Source organism: Bombus pyrosoma, linkage group LG11 (assembly GCF_014825855.1).
Source record: "Bombus pyrosoma isolate SC7728 linkage group LG11, ASM1482585v1, whole genome shotgun sequence".
Lineage (NCBI taxonomy): Eukaryota > Metazoa > Arthropoda > Insecta > Hymenoptera > Apidae > Bombus > Bombus pyrosoma.
Genome location: NC_057780.1, coordinates 15,903,396 through 15,930,490, shown reverse-complemented (window position 1 = coordinate 15,930,490; position 27,095 = coordinate 15,903,396). Strand labels below are relative to the sequence as shown.

The window sequence follows — 27,095 nt, the reverse complement described above, 5'->3', positions numbered from 1 at the left end:
GTCATAGATGTACGCACGTTTAAACGCTAGGGGGCGATCATGCCTTGCAAAGAGCGTTTAGTAAAATTACAGGAATAATAAGACTAGATAAAACGTAGTCTGATCAAAATGGTTGTGACATTTGCATGATTTTACGATTTATTAATAATTTATCATGCCGTGAGTGAATACAACAAATTGGAAGTACTCGAAGGAGCTACAACTGCTGGTAGGAGTTTCATTTAAAACTTAACTAGATAGAGATTAAAGTGATTTGAGGTTATGTTGAGCGTATGTATTTGAAATTCAACTATTATCTTTTTATCGTGAATTTATCGCTGGTACAATATTTACAATAATATAAATGAATTATCGGCTGTTGTAGTATACACTATAATGTAACGAAACTTTTATCAATGTTATACTACGTAGCGTTTGTTATCTCACGTGACCAAGCACGTGTATATACTTCGTACGGTGTGGCGCGGGTTCGTTCAATACCTTAAATACGAGAATTTAAAATGTCGATTTGACATCATGTAATAATCGTAACCGTGTGTATATTCTCCATGGATAGATGGTTAAAAAAGAGAGCCGCCCACTACCTGTATGATTACGAAGCGAGAAATATTTGTTTTCACGAGATTTATTTCAAACTATCGAGAAGCCTCGATTAATTCCATACAAGAGAATGTACATGCTCGTACGACTACACATTTTATTGTTGTTATCGTTGTATTACATTTTTATTAGAGGCCGTAATGATGCAAAGTTATTAGTTAATCGCGTTTTGAAAGTGGTGCACGATATACAACGAAATCATTGCTAAATTCGGTTTATCTTGGAGTCGAAATATTTCTAAACGTTCTAATTACAGCAATGTGTTCGTGTAAGAGCAATGTAATTTAACAAATAGACGATTTACGACAGTTTTAATATAACTGCACGTAGAATGTATTTAAATTATAAATAATAAAAATAAAATTTGTAGAAAACGATCGATAGTATTCTAGTCATGTACAAAACATTTTGAAGTAAACGACAATGCGTTTTCAGGATCAGGAGCTACTAAAAATGTAACGAATTCACCGGTGCTAAATAAATAAAAAGTAGCGCATAAAAAGATTACATATAAACTTGGTACGTTTCTTTTTACGAAACGATTATAAATAATTTAACGAAGGGTGCAGGCGGCCTCTCTTTTTCTGTCTCTGTTATTTTTCTGAGATCTCGTAGTCGTTCATTTCTCATGTTTCTCCTTGTATATACATATTCTCCTTTTGTTACTTTCTACTAAACGTATCAATTGTTTTTAACGGTTCTAGGATAGTAAAGGATATACAGTTTGTCAAGATGCGTGCGATTAGGAAAAGAGTCGTAAATCATAATTAGCGAATAGCAACGTTTACATTCTATTTCTGTGAGTATGTCGTAGCTTGAACTTACATATTATAATGAAACAAGTACCGTAACAAATTGTAGATCACTAAGTCGAAGAACCATATTCTTTGTAGCTGTACACGTCGTGTGATAGTAATTTTTCTTCTTTCTTACTATTGATTTCATTATTTTCTTTCTTTTTGTTTGTTTTCCTTAAAGAAGACAGTTTCGAGAATATTGGAGCCTCAGCCTTTGCACCCTTCTCACTTAAACCTAACGAATAAATACCTATTCGCCATTTCGATTTCTATCGATGGCTCGTCGAGGACACTCCACTCTCCAAAAATATCATTCTTCCTTTTTTCTCTTCTCTTCCTCTGTGTTTGTCCGTCCGTCCGTCCGTCCGTCCAACTGTCTGTCTGCTAATTCTATACCCGAGTATATCGTCTAGGAGCAACTTTTTACAAACTATAGTTTCTTTTTCGGAGAGATTAGCGAGTCGTCCGAAGTGGTAATTAGCCGCTAAGCTTCGTCGAGATACCTAATTTTATTGCGTTCTCGTTCAATTAAACGGGGCGAAATAATTATTCAGCCGCGAATGCAGTGTCCTCGATCGAATGAGATGATACTGCTGAATATTACAAGCGAAACGCGTGCATCCGATCGTGTTTTGCTGTCATCGTTGCATCCGCGATGTGTTTTCAGTGATGGGGGAGGAAGGGACGAGAAATTCGCCCGAGCCAGTCGGGACGAACACTTTTGTCTATCAATTATTCCTCTCGAACAAGTAGCTCGAAGAGGTCGTCGCGGTGCAAACAGAACAGACCGATACTCGTTCGACGTTCGATCTCCCGCGAGAACTCGTATCCATTTTGACAAAATAGTAACCGTTCACTTTTCCTTCTATAAGACCACTTGCAATTTTTGGATACATATGTAGGTATATTTGAAAAACTCAAGCATTGAAATTGCTTTTTTACTTAGGAAGTTACACGACCGTGCGTCAGAAATTTGATCGCGAAATAATTATTTCTTCCTTGTTATCTCTCGGCACGAGAGCGGAACATGATGTACATCCCGCAAACTGTACACGAGGATACGATATTTCCCTTTCGTTTCCCTTTTTCTTTCGTTTGTACCTTTCTTTACCTCTCGTTTCTCTCAAAGCGATTCGGTTTGGAATTGATTCGTCGCGTGCAAAGCTGTTTAAGCGGTGCGAAAGCGTTTGAATGGCTGCAAGGTGTCGTAGATAAATTGCATGAAAAACGTTCAATGAGAGTTGGAATCGATGTCGGAGTCGAAGTCACAGAATCAGAGTCGCGATTGTTTTGCGAGTTGGATGGCAGCCGGTCGATCGAGTTGGAAATTCCGGTGAAAAATTTAAAAAGAACGTATCGACGGATCGATGGTGGATCGTCGCCTTTCCTGGTATTTAACCGCTGCGTCGCGAGCACCGTTCGGAGATCCGAGTGCGACCTCTGGTCCAGTTTCTTCTCGTTTGCACGCGGGTTTCGTATCGTGTTCGAGTCAGAGGGTGCACCGCGCAAGAGGCTCGACCAATCTCGATATGGCCGTCATCAGCAAACGATCCGTTTATCGTTTACTTGTGTAACTGTCGCTTGCGTCCCATGTTGCAGATCTTGAAGTGACACAAGGTCATATCTAAAAAACACAAAGAAAAATCTTTAGTTAGCATTCGTCGTTTTGAGAAGCACTCCGTTCGTTGAGAAGAGAAAAAGCAAGGGACAGGAAAGCGTGATACGATCGCATTCGAGATGGACGAAATTCGTCTGGTATCGAATATTAATTGAATGGACCTCGAGGATCGATCGTCAATCGTTGATTTGTTTTTCAACGGCAGAAACGTCGCTCGTGACATCATTTGTATCAAAAGTCAATTGGCACAATGGATAGGTTCGCCATTCTCTCGCGATGCACGCTCATCGTTTCTTGCTAGTTCTACGAAATCCCCGGTCCTACGCATCGAATGGCAATCGACACGACGCTTTGCATTATCGAACGAATCCGTCAGATCATGAATACGAGGGATAAAGACTTCGTTTACTCGATTATCTCGTATTGGACAAAGGATTGATAGCGGAGAATATAGAATATGTAGAGAAACGGAGGATTCCTCGGTGTGGGAAGGATATCTTGTCGACAAGCGGGGCACGTACTTATTTATCGAGTATTCCGTACTTAATAACGGAGGAAGAACAGACAGGAGAACGCGCGTGATCAACTCTGAGTATCTTCCAAAGTTCGTAAGACGGGATTCGAAATAACGCGGCTAGTACCTGCCCTCATCTAGAAATCCCAGCGAACCATGAGATCATCTGTTCTTCACCTCTTGAAATCGCATTTTCGCGTGTCTTTTTTTATCCGTTGCATGCGTGCACCCGTAGGCGGCTACTAATTCGAAACGAAACTACGATCGACCAGAGACAAGAAGTGCAGCCGAATTATGCTTATATATCGTTCTATTATGGGATATGGATTCGAGGATGCTTCTCACTAAATGATACTCACAGCTTATCGAGGTACGCTTTCCGGAACGTTGCACCTGTTTATGCGGGGGATTCGGTGTTGGTATCTCCTCGACAGAGTAATCACTCTGTGGAACCCTCATATCGTCTTTCGCCCTCGCTTCCAATACCGTTTGAAGCATCATTTGTACGTCGTCCAGTGTCTTTTCTTGCTCTACTATTTCCTCCTTCTCATCGATCACTTGCTTCAGCTTGTTCAGTAATATCTACGATACATAAATTTAATTCGAGTGGATTCGAACAGCGGTGGTTGCGCCGAATTACGATACGAGAAAAGTGACTAGCTTACGAGATTCTCAGCGTTGTTGATAAAGCTTTTGCTATAGAGGAGCTCCGACGGTATCGGCTCCGGCTCTCCAACGACGAAAACGTCGTTGGAGAGGCAGGACAACAACAGTGCCAGCAGACACAGGCCCGTCCGTTTCGTGCTGGACCTTCCCGTCATTCCCTTGATCCTCTTTATCGCTGGAAAGAATCGCGTTCGACATTAACGAAAAGTATCGAAGAAAATGGTGGAGCATTTGCTCTCTAAATTTGGTCTCTAAACCGATCGGGAATTCGACATCGCGAGTAGCAAACACGTTAGAAGAGAGAATAGATCGTACGAAATTGGTCGGTCGTACTGAAACAGAGTGGGTCCTGGTACGGAATTAAATTAAAAATTGAATTTTAATTGAAGTATAAAATAAATATAAATTCTTATATTATATTTTAAATATACATTTTTATTTACGTTTTTTTTTCAATTTATATATAAATTTGAATTTTAAATTAACTGAACTACTCCTAAAACGCATCATACTCCACTTTTCTGCCTGTACTTTTACATCTATATCTGTCATGTTTTGTAACATAGAGTACCTGCCCCTTAATTGAGTAAATAAATGAATAAATAAATAAAGAAATAAATAAATTTGTTCGCGGGTTAGAAGATCAAGCGTATTTCGGAAGTTTCGATGTAATTTTCGTTTCCGGCTAGAAAACAGCGATCGCGCGTAAACGTGACAGAGATAAAACGAATTGGAATTTGGCCACGCATCGTTGTGCGGTTATCGCCCTATTTACTCTTCATCCATAATTCATTCGAGCCAGGTGTACGAGTGAGAATCGGAAGAGCGTCAAATGGAGCCGAAAATCTCGGCAAACTGGATGATTGACGCGTTTTGACAAACTCTGCCGATCAGCCAGGCAGGAGAAGGGAATAGGAGAAAGAGAAACGAGAAGGAAGTAGCGAGATTTCGATGTACGTGGATGTTTACTTCCGAGTTGAACAAGCCATTAAACGTCGATTTATCTTCAGGATAGGTCCCTTTGTTTTTCTCCGACCCTTCCTTTTCTCGTTCGATCAAGAATACAGTTATCGTCAGCTGTTTCGATCTCCTTAAGCTTAACATCGTTATCGGTCTGGAAAGTTGCACGACTTGCTCGATCGGCGATAAATTTGTTAAACTCGCAAACCCTAGCGAATACCGACACGAAATAGACACGTTGAAAAGTCTTCCTTCGCGTCTCATTTGTTACGCATTGCGAAATTTCGAGGTACACGCGCCTTTGGCACAGGGAACGACGCGGTTCTCCTCCGAACCGCATTCTCGATATCGTTCTCGCTCAGCTCGATGGAAGAATGTCCATGGTGCTTTGTATACGCAAAGGACGACGCACGCGTTCCAGAGAAATAAGAAATTGATCATATCTGCAGTCAATGCGTCGCCATCGTCGTGAATCCCAGTGGTGTTCTTAATTGTTCAAAGCATAAACTTGGTGTTGCGCGTCGTTCATGGAATTCTGACGTATTAGCCTCATTTATTTAAGCCTTTATAACTGCTCAGTATTCGCTCGAAACCAAACAAATCTATTATTACAGAAAATGCCATGGACAGTTTTAGCCATATAAGCCGTGCGTTATCCGGTGAAACATGGGGAGATTAAACACAGTCAAACCTGGAGAGTAAATTTTCCGGCTCGTTGTCGATCGACTCGAATTTTCATTTGCCATTAACGAATGTTTCTTTTTCATTTGTAACCAAGCCGAGTCGCGAGCGAAATTAATCTGTCGTTTTTTTGCGCGTTGGCGTAGCGAAAGAAAAAAAGCGGGAAATAGAAGAAAAAAAAAAAGTAACGAGCGAAATTCCTCTCTGGTTGGTCTATGAACGGGATATCAGATAACGATATTCGACTTCGGTCCTTGTTTGCGATCTCGCGTAATCTTATCCAGCCCCTCTTCCGTACCCCGTTCCTCGAGTGACGCTTATCGCGCTAAGGGATAATCCTCGATGACCCAAGAAACGCGCGTGAATTCATTCAGCTGAGTAATTTATCTGGCGACCCGAATGAGTTGTTTGAATAGATAAGATCAGGCGGGGTGCGAGCAATTGCACTTTACATAATTCGGTTCGCCTACGACAAGTCCGATTGAGAGTCATTTCGGATGCCTCTCTCCCTCCTTCGCGAAAATTCTTTTCGCTGGTCCTTCTCTTCTGAACGAGCGAAGAAACCGCTTTAAAATCTTCACAGAGGTAAGAGTCGCGTGATCAAAACGAGTGGAACCTTAATCACTGACGCGAATACATGTTGATTACGCTCCGACTATCTTCGAAGCGCTCGTTAACGAACGAGCAACGATCGTTTTCTTTTCGTTGATAAAAGAAAAAAGTAGGAATTAATGTGCATCGAGCTGGTGTATTTATTCGGCCGATAACGAGCCACGATCGCTTTTTCTTCGGCATTTACCGCGAAAAATTGCGAGATAACACGCGATTGTTCCAACTCGAACGGCCTTTATCCGAACGAGTGGACCGAACGACCGTGCGGTGTAATCGCCGGCCAATCTCACCACCTTCGATCCTATGCGTTCGATTTTATCCACGATCGGGATACTTCGCGATCGAATCGAGAAGTATCGCGTTGAAAACCGCGTCGGCACGGACGACTAGTAAACAAAACGATTAACGATCGATTTGAGTGGAAGAAGCTATTTTAATCGGTTGGCGCGATGTCGTTGCAAGAATACTTCCTTGATCGCGAATAAAACTCAATCGAGATGGTCAATGAAAAACGGATTCCCTTGATTCCCGATCGATCCAAGCTGATGGAACTTAATAATCTTTCTCCGAAGAACAACGTCAAAGAGCACAGACGTACGAATCCTACCTTATTTAACTTGAAAATGCTCCTCTCGACGAGGACTTCTTCGGAAAGCGATTGGACGATCGTACGAACACTGCGATAATACCAAGGCTCGATCTCACTCGGACTTGAATTTTCTTCCCTTTTCTTTGCTTTCCTCGATTAGCGAACGCGTATTTCGGCGAGTTTTTGGCAGAACGATGCGTGCTCGTAGAGTGAGCTGAGAGGGCTGTTGCACCCTCTATTATACCCTGAGCAGAATCCTCCACCACGCGCCACCTAGGCGCACCTCCTACCACCTGTAGGTCCGCGCTAGCACGAGGATATCTGTGCGTACAACGCCTACGTACATGCCATTCTCTTTTCCTCCCTTCCTTCTAACCCCCCCGCCCTCCCCTTTCCATCTACCAATAGTCCCGTGAAATAGCAGGATCACCGAAACTTTATTTCGTTCTCGTTACCTAATTAACGCGTATGCGTACGCGGGTATGCCGCGAATTTCGGCAAATTCTTCCAATTTGCTTTTACGTAACTGGTTTTCTTCGATTTCGTCGATCGCAATTCAGGTAACCAGCAGATTGACAGCAATTTCTTGCGCTTCGATATTTCATTAGCGATACTCGCGACAAATCACCATATGCTACAAACATCTGTTAAATTCCACGAGATTGACGTCAGCGTGTGGAATAGGTGGTTAATTCCGTTCCGCGACTAATTCCACAGATTTTCGCGTTGTTTCGTTCGTACAAAATATTCGCGATCGAGCGAAAGAATAGAAACGCGCTCGGTTGCTTTACGAGTTTCTGGTATCCGCGCATCGCAATACGATTCGCTTCGTATCGCGCTGAAACCAAGTCAAGCAATCGATTCTCATCGGTTTCCACGAATTGTTCACGAAAGAAAGAGAAAAAACAATTGGAGCTTCTAGCGCGATGAAAGTCGCTCACTCAGTCGTAAATCCGTAGGTACTATCGGTTAATTCTCGGGGGCGATAATTTTCTTTGCTTCGAGCCAACCTTGCATCCCTCGCCATGGTTTCAACGTAGTCAGCATATTTTACCGGTGGCATTTCCAAGTAGTCGAAGCATCTGTAGCGAAATTCGACCGCAAAGGACTAACACGCCGTGAAAACTTGCTACCCACGTCCTAACGATTCCTGTTTCGCTATCCCCTTCATTCGCGGTATCATGTCGCGGTTTCAGCGTCGTGACAAAGAATTCGAGAAATAATTTTCCTTTTCTTCGACCATTCTTCGTTCGTGTTTTTTTCCTTTTCTTTTTTTTAACAGCTCTTTAAGGTTCTGACGTTTTGGCGTTCTGACGTCTCAGGCAATCGGATACCGAGCCGATCTTTCAGATCAAACCGATCATCGGGCAGGGGACGATTAAAAATTGATTAAAAAGTGCGTTCTTTGGATTGGGCGCGATGGAAACGTCGCGCGTGCACTGATTTATTCGCGGATTCGATTCGTATCGCCGCTTACGAGCAACGCTCAATTAGCCCATCCCTCGGTTCTCCTTTTCGATCGCACGTTCTTCCAACTAATTTTGCTCGCGTAAAATATCACCGATGTTTTGGAGATTGAAATTGCCGTTTGTTTCTTCGTCGTACTAATTCTTTCTTCGTACTTCTCGTGCATACCCGATAGAAACCAGAAATACATATCGCGAAATAAAGAACGACAGACGAATAATGTTGCGAGCGAACGTATGGAAAGTAAAATATTTCCAAAAACTCTGACCTAATCGCAATATTCGTGACGAATAATCGGAAAAGAAAGAAAGAAAGAGAAGAGAGTAGCGAGAGAAAGACGTGAACGTTTTCTTGTAATAAAGGACGATGTCGATCAGACGAGCGCAAAAAGTTGAATTTATATCTTCATTATCATATCTTCGTGTCATACGTTGTGAAGTTATATGTTCATAGAACGAGAAAAGCATCGTTAGAGTGTAAAGTGAAATGTCAACAAGGATGGCTCGCAGTCTCTTCTGTCTTCTCGATGAAACGAGGAACGGCGAATGTCGCGAGAATACACGGAATTCGATAGACGACCTCCCGCCACTATTAGTCAGTGTTTCAACACGACGACATCGATGCCGACCAATCGGCGCTCTAACCGACAATTACAGCCCCTCGTCGCTTATCGGCCTCGTTCAATTAACGGCCTCTTCTTATCGGCGCGATTCTCTTTTTTTCCCATCTCTTGGTAAATCGCACGCCCGGCAAAATGGCGCACCAAAAGCCTTCGATTTTTGCGTCGTACTTTCGTATCCTTAGCGACGAATAGCGCGCGTCCTTGTTCTCAAACGTTTGTTTATTTAAATTTAACCACCATCGATCACGAGTAATCGATAACTGATAAACTTCGCAATAATCCTCGCATCTCTTTTAGTTTTCGCCACGTCGATGAGAAAAATTCGAGTGCCGCGATTACATGTTTGTCGAGTGCGCGCTACGTTGGATATTTTTAGGATCAAAGTGTTGAAAGCTCGGTAGAATTCGAAGCTCGAAAGAATGACGCAATCCAGCCGAAGGCCTTTCTGGAACGATATTACGACAATAATCGCGATTACGATGATTGCCAGGCGCAGCTCGAGAATTATCTTTTATGCGAATGTAAGCAGTTATTGTTGCACAAGTGGAATAATACAGGATTGGAGTTCCTCGTTTTCGAGTACACCATCATCGACGCAAGTGCGACCAGCTAAAGAGCGTCAGAGTTAGTCAAGGAATCGTTCGTTCTTCTGAAACTTGTATCGTATCTTTTCCTGCATTTTCAACATATTTGTGACACTCTGGATTTCAATCGAGTCATTCACGTTCGCCCTGAACGAGCGAGGTGGAATGCTCACGAAACGTCGGAACAAAGAGCAACGTGTCGATAACGCGATTGAAACTCGACGAATTGCAAACGTATTGTTCTATCGTGTCGTTTAAAAACCAAAGGGGCGAACTTGGAGGAGTCGGTCAGTTCGAGCCGCGTCGCTTGACGTCGCGTCGGCTCGATTCTTGACATGGACTACTCGTTGCGTAAGCGTTTACCTGCACTCCTGACACTTCAATCCCTTTCGCTTTCTTAGCTTTTAAGCTGGATCAGGGGTCGGAGTGGCATCAACTCCCAACGCTACGATTCACCGCTGTTTGCTTTCAATTTAGAGTGGAGTTGATGTAACAAAGAGAAGGGGAAAGCTAAACGTTCGTTCCTCTATGGTTTTAAATTGCCTTCGCGTTCATTATTTCGCTGACGGTTTTCAGATCGATGTCGATGTCGGACGAGGAGAAGGAAGAGGAGAAGCCGTTCGCGGTGGAACGGGCGAAAAGCGGTCGCGCCAAGTGCAAAAAATGCAAGTGCCCCATAGAAAAGGACACCGTAAGGATCGCGAAGCTAGTCGCGAATCCGTTCTCCGATGGCAAAATGAAAGCCTGGTATCACTTGAGCTGTCTGTTCGAGGTGTTCGCCAGACAACGGGCTACCACCAAGAGAATAGACGATCCCGAAGAAGATGTAAGCGGTTGGCAGGATCTGTGCGACGAGGACAAAACTGCGATTCTTCAAAGAATCGAGGAGTTTGAAAACTCGTGTAAGAATACCGTTTCCTCCGATCTGTAGATTCGGTCGAGTGGTGAGCGGTGATCTCGATGCCTGAAAACGATGCCTTTACTATCCGCTAGTTACCGGCTCGATCCTTTAATTTCAGGATATTTGATTTTCGTAGGAATCGCCGTTTCGGGCCCTGTATGCAGCTGCATCGCGACGCGAAGATAAACGTACGAACAGATAACGAAATTCGAGTAATTTCCATGGCGTGAAAAGAGCGCGTTCATCTCTGTCAGTTATCGCGACGTGGCAGAGACGAGCGTTTTAATTGCCGTTCAATTAAATCGAGGATGTACAAATTGTATCCCATAAATCATCTTGCGAGCATTATCGCCTATTAGAGCGATCGGTCGGTCGATGATTTACGTTGCATTAAACTGGTTTCTCGTTCAGCAGCGATTATTATTACAGCCTTAAAAGATCATCGAATGCGGCATGTATAGATTATACCTTTTGTTTCGCGCTTCTGCCGCTCTCTCTTCCGTCCGATAAATCCCGCTATTCTGCTCGAAGAGATTTCAGAACTCGGGGACATCGAGTCACCCGGTGCTAATACCTCGACGATAATACGTCGAATATCACGATCGATTTTCCCTCGATACTAATCTCCGGGCGATCCGTGGAAAGCCTTCTAGCGCGAGCGAACTGTGACGGCGATCGCTTTTTCTTTCCAGCTCCGTTCAAGACTCCGAAGATGACACCGGCCGCGAATCAATCCTCTGGCTCGAAGAAACGTAAACTCACTCGTACGACGGAGTCGGATCCTTCTCCTAACAAAAAACCGAGGAAGAAAGAGAAGAATGGCTCCACGTCCACCATCGACGACGCATCGGATATCTCAGGATCGGAAAAGACGCCCGAGAAGGTGCGAAAACCGACGAGAGACGACGCGTTTCAGGAATTTCAACGGGTCTGCGATAACGTGGCCAAAGTCGACGCCTATACCGACAAGACGGCGATTCTAAGAAAGATGCTAACCAGAGGGTCCGAAGGTGGTAAGTTTCAAGATTAGTTCTCGAATCAATCTTTCGTACCACTTTTTCTCGTTCCGCCTTTTCTTGCCCATTTATTTACAAATCTAGCCACGTACATAGGTCACTAGACTTGACCGAATTTCGTAACGTTCTCGACGGGTCAAGGTTTCCATGGCTTCTCGCTGGCTGGTTTCCGTAAATTAGCGGTTTACGTGCGGTTTCCTTCGACTCCGACGAAACAAACGTTTTTCCAGAAGGAGAGACAAATTTCGCGATGCGATTGAAAAGAAGCCGCGTGGAATTAATCGAGTTCATCTGCGCATATCGTCCACCAGAGATAGCTTCCAAGATTCGCGATGTTTTTCTGACCCTGATAAGCGAAAATTAGCGAATCTCGCGAGAGTATCGCGTAGCAGCAGAGTAAACGATCTCGTCACGAGTCCCGAAAGAGAACCGCCAGAAGGGCAGGATGGCTATGATATTGGAAGTCGAAGTCGCGGCAAAAAAGAGCATATGGGACCAATGGACGATGCTGTGTCGGTGGGATATCGTTTGTGTTTTTCGCGCAAACATATTTGCGTTTCCCCACCCTCTTACTTTCTTACTTTTTCGATTATTTTTACTAGTTCGCGTCTTTTCTTCATTACGCCCTCCCGCATTCCTTCGCACCCGCCGTACCTCTCTCTCCTCTCCTTTTCGTTGAGGTCGAACAAATACGATACCGGAATCGGATACAAGGAGACCATTAATCAATCGACGGTGCAGATTCCCACCGCTGTGCTCGTAAGTGGAAGATTTTTACGGGGTTATCTGACTTCCAGAGCAACAAAACTCGAATCATCTTCACGCGGCTTCGCGATCCAACTTCGAATTTGTATCGCTGAAGTACACTTTTTCTTGTTGCGCAGGATTTTTAAATATTCGAAAATATGACGGCTCGGTCAGAGCCTAAGATCACCGTCGATATCTCGCTAAACGAAGATATTTCTAGAAGTTGCTGCAAGAAACGTTTCGTACCGATTCGAGTTCGGGCTTTGCATCAATGTTCGACTCGTTTCGATCCGAAATCAGCTGATCGACCATGATCCGATTTAACTTGTGACACGAATTGCGCTTCGTTGATTTATTCCCCGCGTCATACGCATGACCCAGCGTTCATCGCGCCTACCATGAAATTTTCCGTTTCTAGAAAAGTCGTTGATCGGTTTACGAGCTGCTCGACTATTTTTCACTTGTCCGAAACCACATGAACGCTACAAGAGGTACTCACTGTGATCGAAAGTCTCCCTGCTGATGGTGCTGTTCCTTCTTCTAGATATTCAACTAGTAGTCGTTCGTGGTCACAGGGTAAATTCCTTGAACGATCTCTCGTGTCGTGTGGTAACGTTGATACGTTAGCCGCGACAAAATTCGATCTGTCGTTTCGTGATTTTTACTACCCAACGTTATCACTGGTTCGCTGGTAGATAGACTCCAGCCACTCAGTCGTCAGCGTTTTTTCTTCCTCGAAGGAAGATTGATCGGTCGTGCGCGGTTCCTTGAAATTTCCGTGTTCGATTATCCGGTCGAGATCGGTCGTGCGAAAGCGATAGTTCGTTTTTCGTAAATCTCTTGGGCAGAATGTTTCTTGTGCACACCACGCGTTAACCGTTTTGCGACTATTGGTCTCGAAGGCTGTGCTCTGGTGTCTTATAAACTCAGCTGTCCCCACCTAATCAAGTTCGGTTTGTAAACGCGATGTCGAGCCCCTTCTCGTGTAGCCAGCTTGGCTCCAGACGTTCATCCATTCTTCCATTCTTTCCCTCTTTCTTCTACGCAGCCTCTTCCCTTCCCCGCATAGATAATCACTCTTTATCCCTCTCTCTCTCTCTTTCCCTATCACATGCTAAACTCACCTCTTCCCCCTCTTTTAATTCGCGATCTTCTCGCTTCTTCGCTTCCTTCCTTTTCTTTCCCCTTTCCTCTTTTCCTCCACTTCTGCTCTTTTTTCTTCAGCCGATGTGTCTCAGTCGCTTCTCCCGCGGACTAATTTGCCTCTCATTTGATGCAAACTACGATTTCCATGGTCGAAGGATTCGCGCGTGCGATCGTGAGAAGAATCCACGAACGTTGGATCGCAAATCGGAACGAACAATCGGCCAGCAGAGTGACATACGACGCGCCCGATAAGCGATTCCTCGCGACCTCTCTCGTTGTTTCTTTCTGCGGAGGAAAAAAGACTGTACCGCCTCGTTGAAACTGCTGTCGAAATTAATGAACGAACGATAGTTGATTAAGGCTGAAAATTAACGGAGGAGCGGGCCATTGGTTCCCGGGCAATTAACGTTCACCGATAAGCCAACGTCGCCTTTGATTTCGAGGGTCAACGAAACGCCAAACGACCTGCAAATTCTTTCGAAATGTCGCGTTGTTACGCTTGCTTCTCTAGGCTGGCCATCTTCTAAGACGATTCTCGTTTCAATGAACGTAACGCGATTTACGTCGTGTGCACGTTTTCATTCGAGTACATCACGTTTGTTGAAAACAAGGATATTTACGCGAACGACGATTATATGGCGCGTTATCTCCTCGATATTAGATAAGTCGAGCGTATTATGGATATTATTGTTTTGGGATTGCGAGAAATTTTCTCGAGCCTGGTAACGCGAGTTCACCGGTGACCCTTACATCGGATCGTTCGTAAAGTGACGTAATGGTTTTCGCGCTGGGACGCGCAAATCGCCGCAATCGGACCAAGGGGAAGGGAAACATTGAAAAAAAAGAACGGTGGCGCGCGAACAAATTAAAAAATCTGACGACAGTGGTTGCGCAACCGAGACTTGCCAAACTCGTTGGCGCGCTGTGCCGACGGAACGATTGACCCCGACCGCCGCACCCTCGAATCGTCTTCTACGACCTGCGATATATCACGTATATCGATCCCATCGTCGGATACAGACCGATAAGCCGATAGATTCGCCTTTATTTTTTTCGTCCACAGTGTAATACGAAAATTTAAAATTGACACAATATGAATTTTAATAACTTTTCTACTAAACGTTCTTTATCACATTGGCAACAGTTATCTATTCTGCGGTATATATCAAATTTAATCGTCGCTCTTATCAAATATATAATAAATTCATTTTGTACCATTATCGCATTTTTTTATATTCCTTGCTTTATGAATCTTCTTTTGTCAACCACTGTACTTCAATCTAACGCGGCTCCCAGCACGAAATATATAAACATTTTATAACTCTAAGCTGGCCTTAAGGAAGAATCGACGAAATCGTGAAATCGAGATGTTCGATTTTTCTTTCTGATGTAGGATATTGCGCGGGCGTACATACTTGCCACGCTTATCCCAACTGTGACGACGAATCTAATAACGAACGAGGATCTAATTTGGTAAACTACTATTCGGTCTGGAATTCACGGAGCAATTCGTGTCGGTAAACAACGGGGTTTGTAACCATTGTTGGTCGATCGTCGCGGAATTCTGCGGAGGATTAAAGAATACCGGCATTGTACGCGGCTCGATCAACACGGCAGAAAAGTAGCGATTTGCGCGTCGAAATCGCGCGATCGCTCTATTTTCGACGATGATGAGAAACGCTGGTGGCGTTTCATCCGTGGTGGGAGCCCGTTTCGGCCGTCGAATCGCGCCGCGTTACGTTTCTTCAGTCTCAGCGAGACTCGTTCGGCACGTGCCACATCTATCATCGATTCTGCATCCGCACACGTCGTTTTCTCGGAACAGGAAAAGACCGAGTTGTTGAAAATTAGAACACTCTCTTGGAATTTCATTCTTAATTCAATAACCGTGAGGTTTCGTACGATGCGTGCCCAAAGTCGTTAAGGGAGATACGCCTGACTAGACGAGAATGCTCCAAAAATGATTGAAAAATGCCTCCGATCTGGTATTTCGATCCAGTTGTAACAAACGTTTCCAGTAACAAACATTTTAGTAAGCGTTTTATCGTTTAATAGGAGAATCTGTACGAGGTAACAAATGATTTTCAATAACAAGCAATCGGGAGCGATATGATCGTAAAAACCATTTGTTTCTGTTATTCTTTTCCTGTTTTCCCTGGAACTGAAAAATCTCTCGAGTATCTCGCGTGGTATCGCGACCGATGAACGCGCGATTGGTCGCGCGATCACGGGATTTCGTTCTAGATATTTGCTTACGTCTGAACGTACAGGATGTTTCAGTAAAAAATATATCTAAACTATAGAGGAAAAGTTTCTTATACGGTGCTTTGTTTCCGATAAAGTAAAATTTGAACATTTGTTCGACATATGTAAACTCGACTAATCACCTCTCGAGTAAATAATTAGCAGGTAGTTATTGTATGTGCGAAAGTAGGTAAAAAATATGTAATAAAATTTGTTGTATTAATAAAATTATGCTTCCTTGTCGATCGCACCGTGATCGCTGACACACATTGTACAAGGTAAAGCACGTGGAAAAATACCGTGGGTATATGTTGGACACGATCGACTGTTGTTGAATGAACGAAAAAGGAGGAGACTTTTGCAAGAGTCGTATCGAATATGTGTAGTTTCTTCGGGTTGAACGGCCGAAATAGCGGAACGCGGGAAACAGATATTCGTGTTAGACAGTTGCCGATGAAATCGCTCGCTTATCTGGATCGTGTTGGCGAGTTTAAGGTAGCCACATGGCGGGAAACCGCGTTCGCCCGTTCGTTCTCCTACTTTCTATAGGACGAGGATTGACGAGATCGAAAGGATGGTGGAAAGAAGAGATGGAAGGAGAGTGCGAAGGAGAAGCAGAGAGTGAGAGAGAAAATTTGCTTTATTTGCGTGGGGGCAAATAAAAGCGTATCTAACTTTCTCGCGTCCCTCCTCCTTTTCCGTAAGCCGTGGAAAATCTCATTGAAGCAAAACCGCGTTATCGTTTGTCCGCGGAACTACACTTTGTACAAGTCATGGTGGTATCGCCGGTGACCTCTGTCTATCGTTTTCGCGTTTCCTTCGGACGATCGATCATTAATTACCGCGCTCTTCTTTAATCTATCAAGTATGAAGTCACCTCTGCTTTTGCGAGCAAGCTTTCATTCGTTTGTTCGTTCGTTGATTACATAGTTGGTTCGTTCGTTCGTAAACTGACGGCATCTCGCTGTGGAATCCGATGTAATCGCAACTGCCCGGAAAGAAAGAAAAAAGAAATTCAATTGACCGCCGCTTAAATCGCAGTTTTTTTCGTCTAACGAGATTTCAGCGTATCTGGCCGCGTTATCATCGGCTCGCTCTCCTCTTCTGCTTGGTCGCGCTCCTCGTTTCCCGCTTCCCCAACTCCTCGGTCCACCGCGGAGGGGAAACGGCGAACAAGATCGGGCTTTTCGAAGAGACGCGCGTGCGAAAGGTCAAATCGTCTCTCTAGGAGTTATCGACCGTGAAGTGGTGCCGCCGATCGTTTGCGACACTCTAATACTCGAAAGCTGGACGTCAACCCCGAATTCCAACTTTCTCGCCAATTTCCACTTCGTTCAGTGCAATTCGCGTTTTAGACTTTGCGGGGAACGATAACGATTACCCTCGTTCGACCGCGATAGAAGAGCAGACGGCCGAAAGCGGACACGAGCGGACTAATTCGCAGCTAATTTTGGTCGCCGGGACGGAGGCTCGTTCTTCGCTGACGATCGGGCCTGATGCAATGTCCGAGCAAAGTACGAAACGACATAGATCGATGATGTAGATCGATGTAGCAAATTCTACGAACTACTCGGAAGTGCTATCTTTTGTTTTCACGTAAAACAAGAGAGAGTTATGCACGAGCGCGAAGATATTATTAAGCGCGTTCTCCGCGAAGATGAAAATACCTAGAAATCTTGCGTTTCTTTCCCTCTGTTCGCTCTGCGTCATTACTAATATCACTTTTCTCCTTCTTTACCGCGCAATGAATGATTCATAACTGTTGGCAGAGCGCCGTGAATTACGTTTACTTTATCGATGTCCCGCATCGAGCCGAATACGATTTCTGCTGATTTTCCTTAATTCCCGATTACATGCAACTCTGACTATTCGTCTTTCGATTTGCTGGAGAACGAGTCTCTTAAGGCCGCTACAAACGGGTCAACTAAATGGCCGATTGGCGAGGAACTGTCGAGTAATTTTTATCTCCCAACATAAAAATTTAATCGTGTAGATTGATAAAACGTAGTTGCGTTCGGTCGACCATTGAATCCTGAATCTGAATTGTTAGATTTCCTGGTCGACTAGGCTTCTTTACTCGCCACTTCTCGCCAGTCTGTAGCGGTCTTTAGAAGGACTCGAGATATCGCGAACCAAGCGCCCGAAAGGAACATCGTTCGGTGAAACGGACGATAATTTATATAGGCTTGCAGCTGCTCGATAATCGAGCCGAACAGACAATACGTCGCCGGTCGATGATCGTGCTTGAACGAAACGAACCGTCCTATCGATCGAATCGGCAGGTTCGTTCTTTCCTCTTTGCGAACATTCCATTCAAGCTTTCGTTGGTGCGATTTCGTTCGCGACCCTCCGTTCTGTTCGTTTCGCGCCGTAAATACGCTGATCATTAGGCCGCGAATTTTTATGCATTTTTATGGAGAATCTGAAGATGCAAAGATGCGTAAAATACATGTGACGCAGATATATATATTAGGTAAAGTTTCTTTCGTTTTATAAGGAAATGATAGACGCACAATGTTTTTTGTTTTATATCAGTTTATTGAATTACGCACGAATATAATAATAAAAATAGGACGAAATGGATCATACCTAATTCAATAAAATAATATAAAACAGAAATTCTTGTTCATCTATTATCACCTTATGAAACGAAAGAAACTTTTCGGAACACCTAATAAAATATCAAAAGTATAGTACTCGTTATATTAGTTAATAAGTAGACCAATTCTCTAACTAGATTTCATGTTTCTAATTATATTTGTAAAAATATGAATTCGCACAAATATCTACCGATCGTTAAATTACGGATGTCTATGCAAACGCACATTTTTGTTAGCGCAATTTGAAAGATAGCACCTAAGCGGATACGTATTTCATCTACCAAATCTCCAGTATTCTGAATACTTTACGTATCTTTGCATATTGCGCCTATCGCGCGCATTTTGAAATTTCCCATAAATGCATAAAAATCCGCATTCTCTTGATCGTGGTTGTCAAAGATCAGTGGAGGAATCACGATCGATATCCTTCGATGATCTTTTCCCAAAGCGAAAACACGTAGAGGAAAATACGTGGAAAGGGAGGTTCTCGACGCGAGATTATCCTCTCGAATAACCGTACCAAATCGCGGTGACTTTGCTCTCGACCAGTGCAATCTTCGGCAAACTTTCGGCACGTTTCACTTTCGGATTCCATTCTTCCCGACATTTTGCCATCTCGATCGTCCTTAAACGGACGATCACGGCCGACTCGTCCGCTGAAAGTCACGCAACAAGTCGGTCGATGTGGTCGATAGTTTCCAAAGTTGTACGTACAATTTCGGTATAAAGCCGAAGAGGTTCTTAGCTTGGAAGGCCGGTCGACAAGCCTCGAAGAGGTGTGTACCGTTGTTGACCAATGAATCGTCGATAAGCCATTACGCGAGAATCGTCTCGCAATAAGGTGCATCGCGTATCGCGTGCTCACGCAACGTAAACACTGCGATAATTTCATATTTTTATAGGCTACTTATTTCGATGATAAACCGGGGCACAGAGATCAGGGACTCGCGCGTTGAATCTCTAATTAATTTCTGTGACTGTGCTGCTAAAATTCAATTCGTACACGTTACGAAACACACCGCTCAAACACGTTTGCAGTTCGAACATACGCAGAGGTTACGAGACGATGCCGACCAACTTAGCCATAGGCGAGTATCGGCTAACGGAGTTTTCGCTTATGTTGGCGGCGATCGAGGAACAATATCGGAAGAAGAGTCGCGATGAAAAGAATCAAGGTATCGCGCGATAAGCTACGCGCCGGAAGTACACATACATCGCGGGGACTGGTGGATGCGCGATAACGATTGCGACTGTAACGAAGCCCGCTATTTATTCGTCGCAATTCGTTCGCAATTTTGCCGATGATCTAGTCTTCGACGCAAAGGAGGTCGTCGCTGAATTTTCCACGAAGCGCGTTCTGATCGGTGTTCTTAATCGAAAAGATGCGACGCGTTCGTCTTTCAATCCTTCGCTTCTCCGCTCCGATTTCTTCTCTCTTCATCTGTCTGCGTCCTTCTCGCGGTTTGCGAATGGCGTTTTCTTTTCTAGTCGGATACACCGATTATACACAGGTGTTTCTCGAGTGCGAACCAGCGAATGATCCTCCCAGCGAAACGTCGTGAGCTGCTGTCTGTCACCGTTAGGGAAGAAGGGAAGAAGGGAATGCGAAGGAGAACCGTCGGCGCATCGGGCTGCAACGACACAGTGGAAAGTTACGAGGCGATAGCTGCGTTCGATAACCGCCAAGCTGATCGCGGATATTCTATCGGACTGCGTTCAATTGGATTCGATTTCGTCTTTCTACCGTTCCGCGATTTCGTACTTCGAACTTCGCCTATTCTACGATAATGCACGCAGTTCTAAGACCTTTTTCAGATTCTTTTTCACGGAATTTCATCTTACTGCATCCTATTTTAAGATTCCATTCACCACAAAACAACACTTTTTTCCAATCTTGTACTGGCCAGTGCTTGTGCACTTGGGCGGAAGCAATCCGCGGCTTCCGACCTTCGCACCTGAGCATTGGCTTGTTCCGAGATACGCGTCCTTCGAGATCAAAACCACCAAGACTTCCTCGAACGGTTACTTTATTGTAAATCTATTATTTCACTCGTACTATACGTAAAATTTGTTAGGATCCTTCGGCGAACGTAACGAGCAGGTGTTCGGATACTCGTATTTATAACCGACAGCGTAAACTCGTCGTCTTCGTTGTTCAGATCGTTCCGCGTTTTCAGATGGTTTCAACAGCGACGTAAAGCTGTGGTGCAGAATGCTGCTTCCGGGGGCAGTGAAGAGGATATACAACTTGCAGAGCAAACAATTGGTGAAGCTGTTCTCTCGTATCCTGCTTGAGGACGAGGACGAGATGTTGGAGCATCTCGAGCAAGGAGACGTGAGCGAAACCATCCGGGTGTTTTTTGAAAAGAGCGTAGCTTTAAAACCAGCTGCAAAAAGCGTACTTACAATTCAAGAGGTAATAGAATCTGTCCTATATTCCCGTTGAAATTTGTATCGATGTATCGGATAATTTACCAACTTTTTCCGCACGGAAAGATATTCGGAACGGTGTTTCACCGTAGACACGTGCCGCTATATAATCGCGAGAAGCCTCTGGATGAAACGTTGGAGATAAATTCTCGGGGATAAAGAGAGACTGTGCGTTATCTTTATAATTTGCGACGGTGGAAAAACAAATGGGGCAACGAGCCTGTCTTTTTTCCCATGGTAGACAAATTGGGAGAAAGGAGGGAGGAAAGGAAGGAAAAAGAGGAGATGCTTAAAATTGAACGCCTCTTTGTAGGCGTCGTTTAATTTTTTTTTCAAGCTACCTTTCCTCCTTCTCTTCTTCGATGACGTACTTCACCACATTAAACGACACTGGAATAAACGGGATAAAGACAAAACGGAATTTACTCGCGTCGAAATAAGAGGCGGTTCTCCCTCAGCGTCGATCGATCTCTATCTCTATATGATTAAATTGCATGGAGGTTCGTTCGGCAGGGGAATTCTTTTGATGTCTCCAGGATTATCGAAACCCAGTTGGATTACCAAACGGAATTCCCGATTCTCGGCCAAATTTCGGATTTCCAGATTTTACATGCCAAAAGTAAACCTCGGTTTACTTTCTATACCGCGTAGGATTTGTTCTATAAAATAGACAGACTATTTCGTAAAAATTAGTCGTTACTGTCGCCATATCCATCAAGCGAAATCCTTTTTATTTAGGTGGACGAGTTTCTGCAACAGTTGTCGTTTCTAACTAAGGAGGACGAACAGATTTGTCACTTTCGTTCGATCGTTTCCAGGTAAATTATTTGCATTGCCCGCTTCCGTTGTATTTTCATTTATAGAAGGCAAACTGTAACTTGTTCTCCAGATGCACCGCAGGCGATCTAAAGATGATCATCCGGCTGATCAAGCACGATCTAAGGATAAACGCTGGCCCGAAACATATGTGAGTCTATAGCGTATAAATAGTTGTGCCGTAAACGAGACGATTAGGCGGCGATCGACGATATTTTTCGTTTTTTGTCGATACGTTTGCAGTTTGGCCGCGGTACACGATGACGCGTACAAAGCCTTTCAAACGTCCAGGGACTTGGACAGCGTGATCGAACGATGTTGGCGAGGATCCTCGAAATTCGATAAACCGTCTTCGTCGCCGGGTTCATCTTCCAACGTCAAGATCACGCTCTCGCTGATGACACCTGTCTTACCGATGTTGGTAAGCCTCTGCATGTTGCCTTAAAACGTGGCAGTAGCGTTGCAAAACGTCGGAGCCTAACGTCTAAACCTGAATAGGCGGAGGCTTGCAAATCCGTGGAAATGGCGATGAAGAAATGCCCGAATGGAATGCTGGCCGAAGTGAAATACGACGGAGAACGGGTCCAAGTGCATAAGAAGGGAAACGAATTTCGGTATTTCAGCAGATCCTTAAAACCGGTGCTTCCTCATAAAGTAAATGTTCCGTTGCGTTTGTCTGTCGATTTTCTTGTTCGCAAAATGTACACGTGTCTTTTCTCGTTCCAGGTGAACCTCTTCAAGAATTATATTCCGAAAGCCTTTCCAGACGGCGATGACTTGATTCTAGACTCCGAGATCCTTATGATAGATACGAAAACTGGACAACCATTGCCCTTTGGTACCTTAGGCATTCATAAGGTTCGACTATTCGTTGAGAATGGTACGATCTTCTGGAGAATCCTATTCTTGAAATTTTATTTGCTGTTTCGTTTTCCAGAAAGCTGAATTCAAGGATGCCAATGCCTGCTTGTTTATCTTCGACTGTATCTATTATAACGGGGTTGTTTTGTTGCATAAGTAAGTCGAACGAATTTAATTCGTTTCCCTTCGGCTTAAAGTAATCGCAGTCTTTTGCTATGCGCAGACCCATGATGGAACGAAGGCGAATTTTAAGAGAAAGTATGACGGAGATACCAAACAGGATAATGCTGTCGGAAATCAAGGAAGTCTATGTAAGTAATCGCATGATTTTCGATTTTTCGCTCAATGATATAACTGGAAAATTGTAAAGCGGTAACAACTATTTACAGAAATCTCAAGACTTGGCAGAAATGATTGCCAGGGTTCTTAAAATGGGCCTCGAAGGATTGGTGCTTAAGGACATCCACGTACGTATCACATTGTAACCTTGTAAGTATGAAGATAGAACGTTTTCCTATAAAGTGCGTTGCCGCTTTACCATCGTTACTTGATTTACCATGGATGAGAACTGCGTTCAAATAGCAACTTTCCTAGCATAATTAATAATAATAGTTTATTTATTTTTTTTTTATACTTTCATTGTCGATTCCTGGAATTTAGTAACGTGCGTGTGATCGTAACTCGTGCGATAGTTGAGATGAAGCGATGCCAACCCGTGATTATTTACAGAGCAAATACGAGCCGGGTAAAAGACATTGGTTGAAGGTAAAAAAGGATTATTTATACGACGGTGCGATGGCCGATAGCGCAGATCTCGTTGTGCTCGGCGCATGGTACGGCACGGGAAACAAAGGTCTGTACCATTTGTTTGTTCTATCATGAATTTTCCTCTACCATATCTAGACTGCGAATATTTATGTAAATTCATGTTCTTATGAACATAACTAAAAGAGCAGTACCTATAGAAGATTTTGTCACTTATAAAATATTAGAACAGTTACTATATTTTGAATAACCATGTCGTTTCGTACATTATTTCTATATTTAATTTTTCTTCTATGCGTTCCGTATCTCTAGGTGGTATGATGTCGGTATTCCTGATGGGCTGCTACGACGAAGATCGTGGCAACTGGGTAACAGTAACAAAAGTAAGGACGCATAGTCGCAAAAGTAAACGCATACTACTGTGCAACGATAAGGAATTTCGAAAATTGTATTTGGAAATTGATCGTACGTGCAGGTACACACCGGTCACGACGACGCAACCTTAGCCATGCTTCAGGATGAACTCGATATGATAAAAATAGGTAAAGATCCGGCCAAAGTACCACTCTGGTTGCGCGCTAATAAACCAATGATTCCTGACTTTGTCGCAAAGGATCCAAAGGTACTTGCTCGACTTGGTTTGATTCTCAACTGAAAGCAGGTGTATCGATATCTTCCCTTACGTGTTTCAGAAACAGCCAGTGTGGGAAATAACAGGAGCAGAATTTACCAATCAAGGTGTTCACACAGCTGACGGTATTAGTATTAGATTTCCACGGGTAACGCGTATTCGTTCTGATAAAGATTGGTCTTCCGCTACTACTTTGAACGATTTGCGACGTCTTTTCAAGCAGAGTTCCGAGTCGATAGATCTTAGCCTTCTTTTGTCTTCGACCTCTGACCATAAGGAAGAAGGTGACGATAAGACAACCAGACATGATTCCTTGCCAAATGCACAGGAGAAACAGGAAAGAAAATTAAAATCTCCGTCGAAAAGAAATGACGATTTTAAAATGATCAAGAAAAATTGCTCTCCGAACAAGTCACTCGCAAAATCAAAAGCTACCTCTAATCGTGTAAGAGCCGACACTAGCAAAAGAACGAACGAAAAAGTATGCAGCAGCGAAGGAACCAATGTCTCGGATCAAAAGGATGCGAAACAAGCAGAATTTTATGCTTTCGTAAATAACGATGTGTGTTTTCAACTTTATATCAATTAATGAGCAATTACTCTTACCTTATTTAGATAAGATTCACAAGTCAAAGTAGGTAACTGTATTTTGTTTAATTTTTAAAACTCTTGAAATTTTTGAAATTTTAGTGCCAAGCTACAATACTTCATTGATGCTCATTTCATATAATTTGACACACTTTCGGCCGATTTATTCTAACTTACTGTACACGTTTATTTATAGTACATAGAATATTCTGCCATGGGAATTCCACTAAATTGGATCGAGGGACGAAAGCCAGAAAACGGACTTCCGTCGGATGCAAAACCATTATGTAATCTAACAGATAACGAATTGGTATGTAATTTGCTGGTAAAATAAAATTTCATCTTTTAACGAAGATTGAAACGTAATAAAACTATTTTCTGATTGACAGACGTCTAAGAGTATTTTAAAGGGCGCGCCAGTCAGTTTAGCGTCAGGTTTTACAAAAAGCAAGGAAGAAGACATTCGCAAGTTACTCAAAACGTATCCTTCTACGCAACGTAGTTTTTTACGAGGGTCTCTTTCTTCATCGGTCCGTCTTTGGAAGCAAACCGTCCACGAAATTAGAGTTTGACTTGATCGATCAGGTTCGATCCGACTTAAGGGACGATTCTTAATCACTTTGGGGTGGACGCAGAATCCACTGTGAAACGAGTTGCATTCCATAGAAAACTCATAGATAACACCTCGGGGAGAAGCAGAGTTAACAAGTAGTAGGACAAGAAAATGGAACACGAGGCTCTCTTTCGTGTCTTAGCGCGGCTCATACTCCCCTGAGGCGGATTTAAAGTAGACGAGTCGCTTAACGACCGTATCGCGAGAAAGAAACCAAGTCGATTATCTTGTAGAGTCCCTCGCGAGAAACGGGTCGCGAATCGTCGTGGTCTTCTTAACACCACCTTTCCAGTACAACTTTCAAGCGCAACCGTCAGTCCAGTAGTAAACTTCCTTAAGCACTGTAAAATTCACTTTAGTCTCGGGGCCAAGGTGTTGAACGATCAAGAGAGATCCAGGGCCATGTACGTGATTCATTCTTCCAAGGAGATTCCATCATCCCTTGTGCGCGTAAGTATAACGGCTTTTGACGTTTTATGTTAACGTTTCCGAAGAAGTTGCTCCGTTTAGGGCTATTTGTCCAAACTAGCTCGACTGTTTCGAACGTTGCTTCGACAGACATTTCTACAGTGAGCTACTGCAGTGTCTCTTGACGGAAAACAAATTACAATTTCTATGCGATTTCATCATCGTTGGAAAGCGAAAGCTTCAAATCGTATCATCTTTCAGGAAAAAGAAAGGTATCTTTTGGAACGCGTTTTACCACTTTTCTGGCCAAACAGTGGAAAACTGGAAACAGTGGGGGAAAGGGGAGTGCGTTTTCGATCGCGTGGTTAATGGACGAGTTTTAAGTCGATCGAACGAGCAGGCTCTCGATAACGGAATTAAAGTTGGTTAACATAGCGTGGCACCATTACCGCGTACTAGCGTCGGCATTAAGCGGCTTCAGACTTGTGGAAGTTGTCGGTTCCGTTAACCGTAGGCGCCAATTGCTCGCGTCGTTTGCCACCGATAATCTTCCGTCGCCTGTCGAATATGATTTCCCACATCCGCCAGCGAACGCGAACGCTAATCTCGCAATCACGATGTTCACCTTGATCCTTCTATTTTTCAGGAGTTTGAGGACGTGTCGAAGACGGCAAGACACGTGAGTGTCTCTTGGGTAGAGGCAGTTGTCTCGACTTGCGAAATTCAAGAAACGGAAGAGCATGCGGTAGAACTGATCGCCGATTACTGTTCCTGTCCCTGTTTACATCGGTGATGTGCAGGTTCTATTTTTTATGAGCCATCTTTCTCGTTTTGTTCTCGTAATTGCAAGTTGTTTGATATTGTAACTCAAACGGCGGATGATCGCGGAACAAATGCGAAACCTTTGTTCTTTCCATCTGATTTACAATCATACTTTATAATTCCATACATATGCACCGTCGATCATAAGCATCAGAACATCAGCTAATACGTAATACAAATTGTATGCTTCTCGCTGTTTCTGTTTTCAAAGTATCGTATTATAAATCTGTTACTTTGTTCTTTGTATACGCGTCTTATAATATAAATAAAGTAAAATTTCCTATGGGTTTCTTAATATTTATGGCAGACGGTGCATTTACTTAGCTCCTTGCATCTTATCGATATTCCGCACTGTGATGAAACCAGAGACCTGGAAACGGTCTTAATTGCAAAGAAAGGGAACCTCCGACGATTGTATAATTATCGGAGACGCGAGTTGAGTAATTCACCAAAGAAACGTTTGAGGAGAATCTTAGTTTGTAGCAGAAATACCGCAGTAGATAAATCCGTATCGACTTACCTTTGACATATCCCTCTTTCGTTCCGCGTGGATGTCTATATTATTTGCTTTGCATTCGCAGGTTCTCGACATTCATTTGCTACACCCGTATCAGCATGCAGTCTCTATTTTCGGATCGGTTTGGTGTCGCTCGGAATGGATCATTCTTTGTGAAAGAATGCGATGAGTTTTATACGTTGGAATGAAATTGTAAATTTTTTATCAGCTATAATAATAAAGTTATAATGGCAGCTGTCAGGTGTATTCGGAATAAAGGAGTTATTGGAACCGAGCGTGA

At 43.5% G+C, this 27,095-nt stretch overlaps 2 protein-coding genes across 6 annotated transcripts; one reads left to right on the top strand and one right to left on the bottom strand.

The window, feature by feature from the left end:
* Positions 1 to 5: 5 nt before the first annotated feature.
* On the top strand, positions 6 to 27,090 carry LOC122573143 (DNA ligase 3). Of its 4 annotated transcripts, XM_043739157.1 has the most exons (22): positions 6 to 208; positions 1,305 to 1,399; positions 10,287 to 10,612; positions 11,304 to 11,624; positions 20,542 to 20,780; positions 21,533 to 21,612; positions 21,684 to 21,761; positions 21,854 to 22,031; positions 22,109 to 22,264; positions 22,337 to 22,468; positions 22,548 to 22,627; positions 22,695 to 22,782; positions 22,861 to 22,938; positions 23,201 to 23,324; positions 23,549 to 23,619; positions 23,712 to 23,858; positions 23,929 to 24,429; positions 24,652 to 24,765; positions 24,845 to 24,936; positions 25,428 to 25,518; positions 26,123 to 26,276; positions 26,880 to 27,090. In XM_043739157.1, exons 3-21 carry the CDS (start codon positions 10,291 to 10,293, stop codon positions 26,267 to 26,269), a joined length of 3,039 nt encoding a protein of 1,012 aa, XP_043595092.1. In that variant the 5' UTR covers positions 6 to 208; positions 1,305 to 1,399; positions 10,287 to 10,290; the 3' UTR covers positions 26,270 to 26,276; positions 26,880 to 27,090. The 4 variants fall into 4 exon arrangements, with proteins under 4 accessions (XP_043595092.1, XP_043595090.1, XP_043595093.1 ...); XM_043739155.1 differs by lacking the exon at positions 1,305 to 1,399; XM_043739158.1 differs by lacking the exons at positions 1,305 to 1,399; positions 10,287 to 10,612.
* Positions 1,368 to 13,312, bottom strand: LOC122573154. Of its 2 annotated transcripts, none has more exons than XM_043739184.1 (4): positions 12,874 to 13,312; positions 4,195 to 4,370; positions 3,889 to 4,111; positions 1,368 to 3,021 (listed from the first exon to the last, which is right to left on the bottom strand). In XM_043739184.1, exons 2-4 carry the CDS (start codon positions 4,348 to 4,350, stop codon positions 2,960 to 2,962), a joined length of 441 nt encoding a protein of 146 aa, XP_043595119.1. In that variant the 5' UTR covers positions 4,351 to 4,370; positions 12,874 to 13,312; the 3' UTR covers positions 1,368 to 2,959. The 2 variants fall into 2 exon arrangements, with proteins under 2 accessions (XP_043595119.1, XP_043595120.1); XM_043739185.1 differs by lacking the exon at positions 12,874 to 13,312 and adding an exon at positions 7,056 to 7,203.
* Positions 27,091 to 27,095: the final 5 nt, after the last annotated feature.

Coding starts and splice junctions, on each gene's coding strand:
- LOC122573154 (XM_043739184.1), bottom strand. CDS start 4,350: ATGACGGGAAGGTCCAGCACGAAACGGACGGGCCTGTGTCTGCTGGCA. Junction 4,112..4,194: donor TCAACAACGCTGAGAATCTC/GTAAGCTAGTCA, acceptor TATGTATCGTAG/ATATTACTGAACAAGCTGAA. Junction 3,022..3,888: donor AAAGCGTACCTCGATAAGCT/GTGAGTATCATT, acceptor TGTGTTTTTTAG/ATATGACCTTGTGTCACTTC.
- LOC122573143 (XM_043739155.1), top strand. CDS start 10,291: ATGTCGATGTCGGACGAGGAGAAGGAAGAGGAGAAGCCGTTCGCGGTG. Junction 21,762..21,853: donor AACGCTGGCCCGAAACATAT/GTGAGTCTATAG, acceptor ATACGTTTGCAG/TTTGGCCGCGGTACACGATG. Junction 22,469..22,547: donor GTACCTTAGGCATTCATAAG/GTTCGACTATTC, acceptor TTCGTTTTCCAG/AAAGCTGAATTCAAGGATGC.